Source organism: Corvus hawaiiensis, chromosome 16, assembly GCF_020740725.1.
Source record: "Corvus hawaiiensis isolate bCorHaw1 chromosome 16, bCorHaw1.pri.cur, whole genome shotgun sequence".
Taxonomy (NCBI): domain Eukaryota; kingdom Metazoa; phylum Chordata; class Aves; order Passeriformes; family Corvidae; genus Corvus; species Corvus hawaiiensis.
The window spans coordinates 15,949,839-15,962,133 of NC_063228.1; the positions used below are offsets into that span (position 1 = coordinate 15,949,839).

Sequence of the window (12,295 nt, forward strand, 5' to 3'; positions counted from 1 at the left end):
AGCACAAAATCATGATGCCAAGAGGGAGAAAGTCACAAGGAGCTTGAAAAACAGAAAAACATGTTATGATAAAGACATAAAGGGATGCCAGGAAGCTCAGAATAGCAAAACCACCCTATTTGATATATAGAGAAAATGTATTTCTGAGCATTAGTGTTAATCCCTTAACCTCCAGGTAATCTCCTGCTTGGAGCTTCAGGGGGGATTGGGTTTTTTTCCATCAGCATTTTGGAGCTTCAAGGGGCATTGGTTTTTTTCCATCAGCTTTTTGGAACATCTAAACTCAGTGCAGGGTGAGTGCTGACCTCCCAGGCGTGGCTGGAGGGTTCCGCTGGGACACTGTTAGCTTGGCTTTCAGAGAACACCTTCGCCAGATGCTCCTTCCTGGTCCCACTGGGGAAGGGCAGCCCTGGGCAGCCAGTGCGGGGGTTGCTGGGGCTGGTGGCCCAAGGCTGAGGAGGAGACAGTGGGGGTGAACTGGGCATGTCCAAGACCTACATGGATTTTAGCAGAAGGTGACTGGGGCCACCTTCTTGCCATCCCATATCTCATGCCATCCCATTCTCCTGAAGAGAAACGTGAGCTGGTGAGTAACTTCATTAAAACCAGGACTATGGAACTCCTTACATAAATTAAACTTCAGTAGCTCTGTGACAAACATGAGGGACACTCTGTGTGTCTGTGTGTCCATGTCCTGTTCATCTGACCCTTACGGTGACACTTTTTCCCCAGGAGAATTTGCCCAATTAAAGACACATTGCACAGAGGTGCCAAGTCACTGCCAGCCCCGGCGGCTCTGTGGCCTTCGCTGTCCCTGTCACCTTCACCAGGATTTGGGGCCAGCCAGCTGCTCTCAGGCTCCGAATGTGTCCTGCTCGCAGCAGACAGCAGGAGCCGGCCAGCCCTTGAGCTGCTGCTGAGGCTGCCCCTGGAGCCCTGCCAGCCACTTGTCGTGGCAGACTTTGAGAACTGCTCCTTTAGACTCACTGATGAAAGCAGGGTAATGTATTTCTACTGGAAAATAAACATATCTCTAATGAAAACCTGGTGCACCATCGGGGTTTTTTTGTTCTTTAAGTGAAAATTAGGGCTTTTGTCTTGTCAGACCCAAGCCTTTTCTCATATTTGCCATGCCAGCCCATCAGCATTATTTCTCAAGCATAAAGAGATCCTGGAAAACTTAAGCACACAGAAAGCAGCAGGAAAAATACAACCAAAAAAGACAATTTGGCTGGGAGTTGTGTTCTTCTCTCGTCTTCTCTTTCCCTCTTCTCTTTTCTTCTTCTCTTTTTCTCTTCTCCTCTCCCTCTCTTCAATTCTCTTCAATCCTCTTCAATTCTCTCCTCTCAGTTTCATCTTCCCAAGTGTGGTCTTTCTGCGCTCCTGCTTTTGGCAAGGGACTTTTCCAAGGTTTCAAGTGTGGATATGAAGTTTCTGTGCCCACAGTTGAAGGAATAGAAATGACTTTGTAACAAACACAGTTTCACTCAGTATCTTTACATCTGGCTTTCAGTTAAATTAGTGCTGTCCAACACAAGCTAAAAGATAAAACACTTTGTCAGATGAAAAACTTTGTTGCTAAGAGCGTATCACTGATGCTTTGCTCCTGCTTGGAGTATACTTGCTTACAGCCTTCCAGGGAAAACAGTCTCAAACATGAAATAAAGATGCCCTTTTACTTTGTCACAAGTATTTTTTTTGTCACAAAATTTTCCAGGTCTTCATTAGCTGGAAAAAAAGATCCCAGATAAGGAAAAGAAGCAAAAATAAGCAGCTGGTAACCATTTTAGCCTTCAGAAAGTGCCTTTAACATCACATCTTTCTTCTTACATAGAATTATTTTGATAAGGCTTTTCTGTATGGGATATGTACCCTTTCCAACTTGAAATCCTTTACTTAAGGGCTAGATTTGGGAGCTGGGCTGTGTGCCCACGGGGAGCAGTAAGAGCGAAGGGATATGTGAATGTATAGCACTGCTCAGCCTCTTGGTCCAGGCAGGAAGGGAAGGGAGAAGGGAGAAGGGAGAAGGGAGAAGGGAGAAGGGAGAAGGGAGAAGGGAGAAGGGAGAAGGGAGAAGGGAAGGGAAGGGAAGACTTTGGCTCTCATGGTGGACCTTGAAGACAGAATGAAGCCTTAAATTTCCTGCCTAGGGTCTTGTCTTCATCCCCCCTTTCCCCCTTGGGAAGTTCAGAAGAAGGCCAAGTGAAATGCTTCACAGTGGCTAGCACAAGAGCAGGGCAGTTAGCTGCAGTCTTCCAAGCCCCCTGCAGACATTGGTGCCTTCTCCCTCACTAACCCTGGGACATGGTTCCAGGAATCTTGCCTCCAGAAGGGGAAATCTTCTCCAGTCCACCCTGGAGAGCCTCTCCTCTCCCACAGGCGGACCTGTTGAAGCAAGGTGAGGGTGGCCAGAGCAAAGATGTCTTCACCTGGGGTGGGATGATTAAGAAGCGTGTTTATAAAGTCCAGGAGACAGCTGAAGGAGTTAAGTGACTCGAGTGCTTTGGGATCCTTCAGGATGAAAAATGCTGTATACATGTTGGATTTTATTATTACAATTACAGTCAGATGTTAATCCCCTCACCAGGATTTTACTCAGGCAGCAGTGCCAACAGCAGTACATCTTGCTGAGTAATTGCCCCCTTCCCGACTCTTGGGTGTCTCTGCCCTGAGCTGCTTCTCATTTCTGTGTTTGCTTTAGTTCTGACACTGCTGAGAGCGCTGTGTTTTCCCACCTGGCAGCGAGCGATGGCAGAGCACATCTTGCACGTTCAGGTTGCCTTCACTTCAAGCACTGCATGTGCTTTGGGGTCAGAAAATAGATAAATGGGAATGTTTTGCTGATAATATTCAGCCCCAGGGGATAGCAATACCCATCTCTTTTGTGAACTGTTGAAAGCTAATGCTGAAAAGGCTGGGAAATGGTACAGTTTCATGGCTCTAATTGCAGAGTGTGTGTGAGCCAAATGAAGAAAAGCTCCAAGTTCAGCAAACCAAGCTGGGATGGTGGAAGCAGAAATACAGAGCCAAGGAAGAAAGGCTAGATACATTGAAACTCCTGCACACTGTAAATTACTGGGATGCACTGGGATCAGCTCCCGCTCTGGCGCAGCAGCTCTGTGTCCCCAAAGTCCAGCAGATGCTCTATGCTGGAGTCTATGCAGACTCAGGGCTGGATGTCCAGCCTCTCTAATTTCGGGGGATTTGGTTTTGTTTCCTGTCTGAACCCAACATTTGGCATTTCTGGGAGGATGAAGAGACAGAAGCCTGGGGCAGATGCTCTGTCACTTAGTCTAGTAAGTGAAGCCAGCTCTACACAGCCCCCAGCATGTGCCAGTGGGATGCTCTGGGCTGACCTGTCGCTGCAGCCCCTCACTTTGCTAGGTCAGAAGCACACTGTGATGAGAAACCAGCCCCACGATCCACGTCAGGCCCTGCGCACCCTGCCTTGGCTCCGGTGGGTAACTGGTTATCTCATGGCTTTGGGAGAGAGTGACTGGCATGGGCAGGAATGTTCTTACACACTGTCAGCCTGGAGGAACCAGCTGTGTGTCCAATTTCTGGACATGGTTCAAGTGTGAGCTCAGTGCTCAGCAATGTGGAGGTAAAGGAGGTGAGGAGGGTTTGGGGTTTCGCAGTGTTGACACACACCAGGCTGGCAGACTCTGTGCCTCAAAGGCTGTGGGTCCAGCTGTTCTCCAAAAAAAAAAATGATGTAGCCCCACAGGGCTGAGAAGGGGGTGAAGGAAGAGCGGCTGTTTTAGCCTGGCTGGTTATCACACCGTGTTGCAGTGAGGGATGCAGGGATGCTTTCCCTCGAGTGAGAGTGGTGCTCCTGGAAGGCTGCGGACTCCCTTGCAGAGGGTGCCGAGATGCTGGCGCCGGAGTGGTCCCACTCTGGTGTGCTGTCCCAGAGGGGCTCTAAGGACGTGGTACCCTATTCTACTAAAGCTCTGCGCAAAGCTGTAAGGGGGTTTGATGGCAGCTGGGCTGCTGTGGAGAAGCAGACGCGGTGGGGCAGCAAAGCAGCTGCGGAAGGCAGAGGCAGAGCGAGGGTCCCGCTGCCCGGGGGTCTGTGCGGTGCCCGGACCCCGGGCTGGTGCAGACGGGGAACGCCAGGAGCAGGCAGTGCCCCGCTGCTCCGGGGCCATCGGCCCCCGCTCCGCGCCGTGCCCGCTGCTGGGGTGACGGCTCCCGGCAGCCCGGGGCCCGGGGCCGCAGGTGGGACGCGGCTCCGGGGAGGGGGTGGGCGGCTCCGGGGGGTGGCGGCAGGACCCGGCTGTCACTCAGCGCGCGGTGAAAGTGACAGGGGGGGCGGGGCGGCCGCGCGTCGGGCGCGTATTTAACTTGGGCGGCAGCGGCGGCGCGGCAGAGCGCGGCGGGCGGGCGGCGGCGGCGGGCGGGACACCGCGACACCCGGTGACACCGAGCCGAGCCGAGCGACACCGAGCCGAGTCCCCGTCTGGCCGGGCTGCACCTCACCGCGCCGAGCCGAGCCGGCAGCGCAGGGCACGGAGCGAAGCCGCGGCTGGATGCGCTGAGCGCGGTGGGGACGACCGGGTCCCCGGAGCACCGGCAGCAGCAGCAGCAGCGGCAGCGGCAGCAGCATGGGCCGCCGGAGCTTCTGAGCGGCGGCCGAGTCCGCCCCTGCCCGTCCCCGCCGAGGAGCCGCCAGGGAATCGGGACGCGCCGCCTCGCCGGTGCCGGGGACACCCTCCGGCCCTCCAGCCCCACCACGCCAAGGATGCCCCGGGGGCCCGCGGGCCGCCCCCGCCGCTCGCCATGAGGAGGAACCCGGCCGGGCCGCGGGCGCTGCTGCCGCCGCCCGCCGCCGCCTGAGCCCCGTGCCCCGGCCGTGCCCGCGCAGGGGCCGCCCGAGCGCCCCGGCGCCGTGACCCTCCTCCCGCCCCCTCGCCCGGCGCGCCCGGCTATAAAGGAGGGTTTTATTCTCGGGCTCCGGTCTCACGCCAAACCCTGTCACACCGTCTAGACGAGCTGTCGTGGGGCTCGGCCCAGCTGTCACCATGGCGATGGAGACGAGTCCGCTGTGAATTTTGGGGGGGAGCGAGCGAGCGAGAGCGGCGGCGGCGGCAGAGGAGGAGGAGGAGGAGGAGGAAGAAGGCTCGGCCGCCGCCGTGCCCTGCCCTCCCCCGCGGGGGAGGCTCGGACCCCCCGGCGCTGCCGACCGCGGCTGGAGCCGGCCCGGCGGGGAGCCCCGGGAGCCAGCGGCCGCGGGCGCGGGGCGAGCCTCAGATGCGGCTGTCACACAACCCCGGCCGGGCTATTTAAAGTAACGGGCCCCGCCGGACACTGGTGTCTCTGCCTATTTATGAGCCCCCGGGAGCCGGCGGGCGCCGCCGGGCAGCGCTAGGAGCCGAGCCCGCCGGGAACAGCGCCGGGGCCCGCCCGGAGCATGACGGCGATCCGGGCGCTGCTGCTCTGCCTCTGCCTGGGGCTGCCGGCGGGCGGGCAGCCCTTCCTGCGCCTGCGACCCTCACCCAGCGACAACCTGCCCGTCAAGGACATCGTGGAGCACCCAGACCCCGAGTACGACCCCAAGGAGCAGGATCTGGACGAGAGGACGCTGAGGAAGAAGCTGGGCAGCCATTTCGACCCCGGCTTCATGGCCGTGGCCGTGCCGGGGCCGGCCAACGCCTCGGGCGCCGCGGCGGCGGCGGGGCGGGGGCGGGCGGCGCTGCCGGCCGAGCTGCGGCGGCTGGAGCTGGGGCCGCCCCGGGGCCCGCGCCTGCGGCTGGGCAAGAAGGCGCGGCGGAAGGTGCTGCAGTGGCTGTGGGCGCACACCCACTGCCCCGTCCTCTACGCCTGGAAGGACCTGGGGGTGCGCTTCTGGCCGCGCTACATCAAGGAAGGCAACTGCCTGGCCGAGAAGTCCTGCTCGCTGCCCGAGGGCATGTTCTGCAAGCCCGTCAAGTCGGTCACCAAGACCTTCCTGCGCTGGCACTGCCAGGGCTGGTCCAGTCAGAAGTACTGCACCTGGATCCCCGTGCAGTACCCGCTCATCTCCGAGTGCAAGTGCTCCTGCTAAGCCTCCCCGGCCCCTTGCACTGCCGCCCTCCTCCTCCGGATCACTTTAGGGGGGGAGGTTTTCGGGTGGGTTTTTTTTTGGTGGGTGGGTTTTTTTGGGATAGTTTTTTGGGGGGGTTGGTTTTATTTTTTTCCCACCCCCCAGAGCGAAGTGGGAGAAGATGAACCGCTTTGGGTCTTTTTTTTTTTTGGTTAATTTTTGGGGGTTTTTTTGTTTGTTTGGTTTTTTGTTGTTTGATTTTTTGTTGTTAATTTTTTTTTGTTTTTTTTTTTTCCCTTGGACTTCTTTTAATGTTATTTTATTCAAAAGGGGGAAAAGCGAACCCAGGAACTGCAGGGCAGGCCAAAGGCACAGTAAAGCACTACAATCAGATGTCTATTTTTATACGTATATAGCCTTCTAACAAAAGGAAAATTTAAAAAAACTTAAAAAAAAAAAAGGAAAAAAAACTACCAGCCGTGTAAATAGAGAGATTTTAAAGGAAAAGGGGGGGGGGGGGGGAAATCGCAGCTGTTTTTTTATTATTATTATAATTATTATTGTTATTATTATTATTTTAAAGACATAGGACCACATTTTAAACCCATCCCCACAGAACCCAAGCACTTCCTTGCCGAAGGGAAGGGCAGAAATTTCTTGTAAAGGTGTTTTTATCAAAAGGAGAAAAGGGGCAGGGGGTGTAAAAAAAGAAAAACAAGAACCGCAGCATCCCTGAACGGTTGTTTCTCTGTGCTGTATTTTTTTTGTCTTCAGACCTTGTCACTGATGTTTGAACTAATTTGCCAAGCTCTCTAGGGTTTTTTAAGTGTATAACAATTAATTAAGAAGGAAATTTTAAAGAAAAGTACAAATCTATGAAAGAGTGGAATTGTTTTGTTGTGTGGGAATACATATAGTCGTGTAGAGATGTTAAAGGAAATTTTCTGTGTACAGTTTATTTATTTTTAACGTTTGTGTATAGGGGAAAAAAAAAAAGCTAGAGATTATGCCAGAAACTATTGGAAATGTTTACTTGAATATTCCTTTAAAAACATATCAATGTAAATATGAGCTATCACTGATCAAAACATTTTTAGCAATAAACTCTATCTTTGAAGAAAAACCCCGTGCTGCACTCCAGCTCCCTGGGAGACCAGCGGAGACTCGGATTATTGCTCAGAGCAGGTGATGAGTAAAGGGTTTTGCCTGGGCCACGCTGGTGCAAATCACAAAATGCCCCAAAAGTCGGGACAGCTCCATCGGTTTCTGTCTCTCCAGGATCCCGCTCTGGGATTTCTTTGCCTGTATAACCTGTTGGGGAGAAAGAAAAACACCGACGGGAGAGAAATGTCTCGTAACGCGTAAAAGAGCTGCGAAGTCCCGGACTGGAGGTGTCATCTGAAGTCCTTGCGAGATTCCATGCTCTGCGGCTCTTGAATTCGGCTCTCCTGCTGGCAGAGGAAGCGGTCGAGGTTACTGCCCCGGCCATCAAAGCGCCTGACACAGCTTGGCAGCCCCGCGCGTGTCGGAACAAATGCTTTTTTTCGGCTGCCGGTACTAGCAAAGGAGGGAAGGATGGAGACGCGCCCTGCCCTGCTGCCGCACGGAGCCCCGGGCCCGGCACCGCTGCCCGCGGCGTCGCTGGGGGTGTGCGGGGCTCCGCAGAGCCTGCGGTGCCGTGGAGCCCCCTCAGCTCTTGTGCGGGGCCAGCGGAGCTCGTGGAGCCAGGGCAAGGCAGAAACGGGACGGCTCCGCTCGGGCAGGCTCCGACAGCCGGGCTGGGGAGGAGCCCAGCACCGGGGAGCGGGGCACGGGCAGTGCGAGCCCACTGCCGACGGAGATCTGTCTGTCTGCCTGTCTGTCTGCCGGTCTGTCAGAGGGCTTGGAGCGGGGCCCTGACGGGCTGCCAGGCCATTCTCCTGCGTGTTCTGCGTCGGCTGCTGGTGCTGGAGGGGAAGGTCTGGCCATTCCCTCTGGTGTCTGAAACGTGCCCGGCATCCCTGAGGAACAAACTGCAGCCGAAGGCCCCGGCCAGTGAGGAGATGCTCTCCCCCAAGGCGGCCGCAGAGCAGCAAGGAGACCCTGCCCCCTCCAGCTTGGCATGCAGCACAGGAGAGTGGCATGACACCAAGCCCACGGGAAGACACCAGGACCCTCCAAGGGGTCTGGCTCCTATCCCTCCATCGTCGTCTGAGGGGACTGAGGTCCAGCAAGTCCCATGAAGCAGGCCAGCAGAGCCTGGAGGTCACACACAGATTGAAGCTGAAACAGAGCTGTTGAGATGGGCATGGTGGGGACAAGGCAAGCGGGACAGGGACATCCAGTAGCCCACATCCCTGCAGAGCCCTGCAGCCATCCTCTCATCCCCACATGAGGAGGCAGGTTGGCCTTTCCACACATCCACCAGAGGGATCCAGGAAGGGGGGATGCAGAGCGCAGGGTGAAAAGGAGACCTCGGCAAAGACAATGTGCAAAACATCAGGGGCATTTCAGAGAGAAAGGGGAAAGCTCATTTTGCAAGAGGAACAACATCTGTGGTGTGGGGGCCGAACATCTGTAGGAGGGAGCATGGGGGGAAGGCATTCTGGGAAAATATTTCTGACATAATCCCAACAGTATCTGGTGTGTTGGGATTTGGTTACAAATGGCCCTCTAACGTCTTTGTGCGTTTTGTTCTGCTGGTTCCAGGGGCACACAGAGACCCCTGCTTTGTGCTAACCTGGGAAATAAACCATTCGCTGGGCTCAATGGCTGAGTTCAGTTGCGCGGGGAAGTGGGGGTTGGGAAAGGGGAAGGCGAGATTTGTGTGAACTCAGCGAAAACCAGCCTAAGAGCCTCCATGCCATGTGCTGGAGGGAGGAGGGGGGCTGCCTCCGTCTCTGGGGAGATCTCAGTGGTCCCGCTTGAGATGATGGCTTGTCTGGAGGTGAAAGCATGAGAGCCGAGAGCTAAGGCGCTCGGTGAGGGCCAGGGCTGGGGAGCAGAGGGCAGCCCCGTGGGGCGTGTGCCAGCCCACCTGGCCCTGCCTTGCAGTCTGCCACAGCGCTGGACCACGGTCACCTCGTGCTGATGCACGGTTCCCTCGTGCCAAGGAGCTTGGCTGCCCCGGGAGGCGGTGAGTCGGATGTGTGACGGCCGGGCCATGGGCGTGATGGCTCAGCTCAACTGCCGAGCCTCCAAGGAGAGGAAGACAAAGGGGAACAAGGCTGGTTCTTTGGTGCGGTTATTTCATTGTCTCCCCAAGCTGCTTGTGATTAAGGGATGAGCTGCAGGGGGAAGGGGGCAGAACAGGCAGAACCGGCAGAACCCCGAGATGAGGTGGGTGCCAGCTTCTGAAGACGTGGGCCTTTCCCCTTGTGTTCTGGGGTCAGGCTGGAGCACTGAGGGTGGCTGCCATCCTCTAACTCGGGTCTGGCCTGCCATTACACTGCCAAAAGCCACGCACAGCCGTGGACACTCACTGACAGGGCTGTGCGCCCGCGCTCCTGGGCACCCAGCTGCTCCTCCACTCGCCCGCTGTTGGCAGGGGAACTGTGCCCATGCCCTGTGAAGCCGCAGTGAGCCTCATGCTTTGCAGTGTCCCTTCTCCATACTGAGCGTCCACGCTTAAGCAGAAGGTGGTTAGCTGGAGGATCAGCCCTTCTTCCGTCGGGCAGGGCAGAGCACGTGTGATGGAGGAAGTTCCATGGGACCCAATGGATGCTCCATGTCCTGCAGGCACATGTCCCTTGGCATGGTGGGAAAGCAAAGGCAGCTTTCCTCTCCAGAGCCAGCGCTGGCCAGAGCTCACCTGCTCCAGCACCACGTGCTGTTCAGGGGCTTCCTTGGCTGGATCTCTTCCTTGTAGTCCCTACAAAGCTTGGCTGAAGCAAAGAACCCCTCTCTCAGGTCTGCAGAGGTCTCCATCTCTTCCTTCTGAATGTCAAGGCCCTTCTATTGCTTGGTGAATTGCTCTCCCACGCACGAACCCTGGATTTAGATTGTCCTGTTTCTCTTGGAAGAGAGAATGAGTTCAGGATGGCTCCTGACATTTGATTCAATGGGATGAAGTCACCTTTCCACTCCTCTTTCACATCCCAGTTCGGTTTTAACCAGCAGCAGGTTAACTCTTTTGTCTCCATTGGCAAAGGGTATTTCATATTTCATCCTCAATTTCTGCCCCGCCTCTCCCTGTTTAGCTCGTGTCCCCTCAGCTAAGGCCGGTGCCCAGGAATGCAGCTTCTGTCAGCGTGCCAGCTCTGCCAGGGTAACTCAGATTCACGGGGGTAGAGTTCGCAGATATTTAGTGCCAGCTCTGGAGATATCTGACTCAAGCCCAGGTGATGACCTAAGCCCATCACTCATCATTCCTAGAAAGGCAGACGAATGGGCTGAAGGCAGTAATTGGCCTCCTCACACTTTAAAGCCCAAACTAAACTTTTTCTCAACATGCAAAATTGTGTTCCTCTCCTCCTCCATCCTGAGCATTTGCTGTCCCTCACCTTTGCAGCCTGTCATGGCCACCAGGAGCTATTAGAGAAAGCCAGACTCTCTGCACACCCTGCTTGGTCTAGCAGCAGGTCACTGGTGAGCTCATCCTGCTGACCACTGCTGGTCGGGAGCTCCAGCTGAGCTGGAGCCACTTCCTCAGGCACCCCCAGCTCCTTGTTCATCACCACAATGAAAATCAAGCCACAATGCTGAGGTTAATAGTGCCAGGGTGCACAGTGCTCAATGATCTCAGAGGTCTTTCCCAACCTCAGTGATCCTGTGCCGACCATAGGTGTGCCCTGAGGGCTCGTCTCACCATCTCCTCAGGGCTACCAGGTACAAGGGTGGGAGTTCTGCTCCCTCTATGCAAGACATACCTCGGGATGCCTTCCCACTCCTTTGCAGTTCTCCTTCGCTGTGTCCATGGAAAGCAAACCCAACCACATGCCCAGTTGCTGCTGGGCAGAGCAGGACCCTGACCCCTCTCCATAAGGGAGTGTAGGGTTTTACTCCTGGCACTCCAGAGGTGTCAGAAGGGCTGCTGGCTCATCTGCAAAGGCCGTGCATGAGCCTCCCCTCCCCCTTGGTGATTAAAACCAAACATTAACAGCAGCAGCATCCCAGGGACATGGCTGCTCCTCGGCATTAGCTGTTTGGTATTCTGCCTAAAAGTGTCAGACACCCCATCAAGGAGAAGGGACAGCGTCATGTGGCGCCGGGAGCCCAATCGGAGAGGCAGAGCCACAAAGAGCAAATCAGGAGGAGCTGGGAGGCAGTGCTTGCGAACCGGCCATTGGCTAAAATGGCCCTTTCAGGAGGACGGTGAATGAATCCATTCACAAAAAAACAGGGCCTGTTTGCAAACAGCAAAACAGTCTACATATTTTATTTCTTTCCTCTGGATGGGTCTGGCCCAAACCCTGAAACAGATGTGTGGGATGTGGCTGTTGCAGCCATATCCAAGCCCACCAGTGAATTTCAGTGGACTGATTCTGCCCCTCTCTTTGTAGGCCTCACCATTCCTCCCAAGGAGTTTCAATTACCTGCCCAAAGAACCTTGGCCTCCTACCGGGCACCCTGGAGCAGGACACAGACCAGCAAGGGCCCATGGCCCCCTGCTGGGATATGGTAGGAGACCCTGCTCTCCAGCATCACACTGATATCCTAAAAAGGGAGGGGAGCCCTCACAAGCCCATGGTCGCAGCGATATGACAGAGCAGGTGATGGGAAAGGCTCCTTCTTGTATCTGGAAGCTGGGAGTGAAGGGTGTGCAGATATGGGACATGGTCAGCCATGTCCTGGGTGCTTTGCCACCTGTGAACATGGTCCGTGGAAACCTCTCATTTCCCCATGCTGGAGAATGAGACCAAGGTGCCCAGCCAAGCCCACTGACCCGTGACCCTGACTTTAGGTAAGATCTGGACCTTTCCCCAGGGGAGGTCTTGCATGCCACTAACAGAAGCTGAGGCTTTGGCGCCGGCGCTGCCAGAGCTGCTGTGGGTCGGCAGCAGGGACCCTGGGGCTCCCAGGATGCAGCTCCCACCCAAGGAGCAGCAGCACGGCCAGTGCTCCTTGCAGCTCCGGTGTCTCAGCGTTGGCTGCTTTGGAGGCAGCCTTTGGGGAGGTATCAGGAGGCAGAGTGGAGCAGCAGGAAGGCTGAGAAGGGAAGTAAAGGCTGCAGTCCTGGGTGCCATGGCAGGACCGCCTATGGAGAGCCAGCTCTGAGTCTGGGGTGGGAAATAGAATAGTGCCAGAGAAAAAAGTTCCTTGTCATGGATGCTGGATCATGTACAGGTGTTC

General features: G+C 55.8%; 1 protein-coding gene across 1 annotated transcript; it reads left to right on the forward strand.

The window, feature by feature from the left end:
- Window positions 1–4,858: 4,858 nt before the first annotated feature.
- Window positions 4,859–7,148, forward strand: LOC125334485 (noggin-2-like). The gene has a single exon (XM_048321331.1). It carries the CDS (start codon window positions 5,414–5,416, stop codon window positions 6,044–6,046), a length of 633 nt encoding a protein of 210 aa, XP_048177288.1. The 5' UTR covers window positions 4,859–5,413; the 3' UTR covers window positions 6,047–7,148.
- Window positions 7,149–12,295: the final 5,147 nt, after the last annotated feature.

What these genes read in the sequence shown, in the direction of transcription:
- LOC125334485 (XM_048321331.1), top strand. Translation starts at nt 5,414, where the DNA reads ATGACGGCGATCCGGGCGCTGCTGCTCTGCCTCTGCCTGGGGCTGCCG.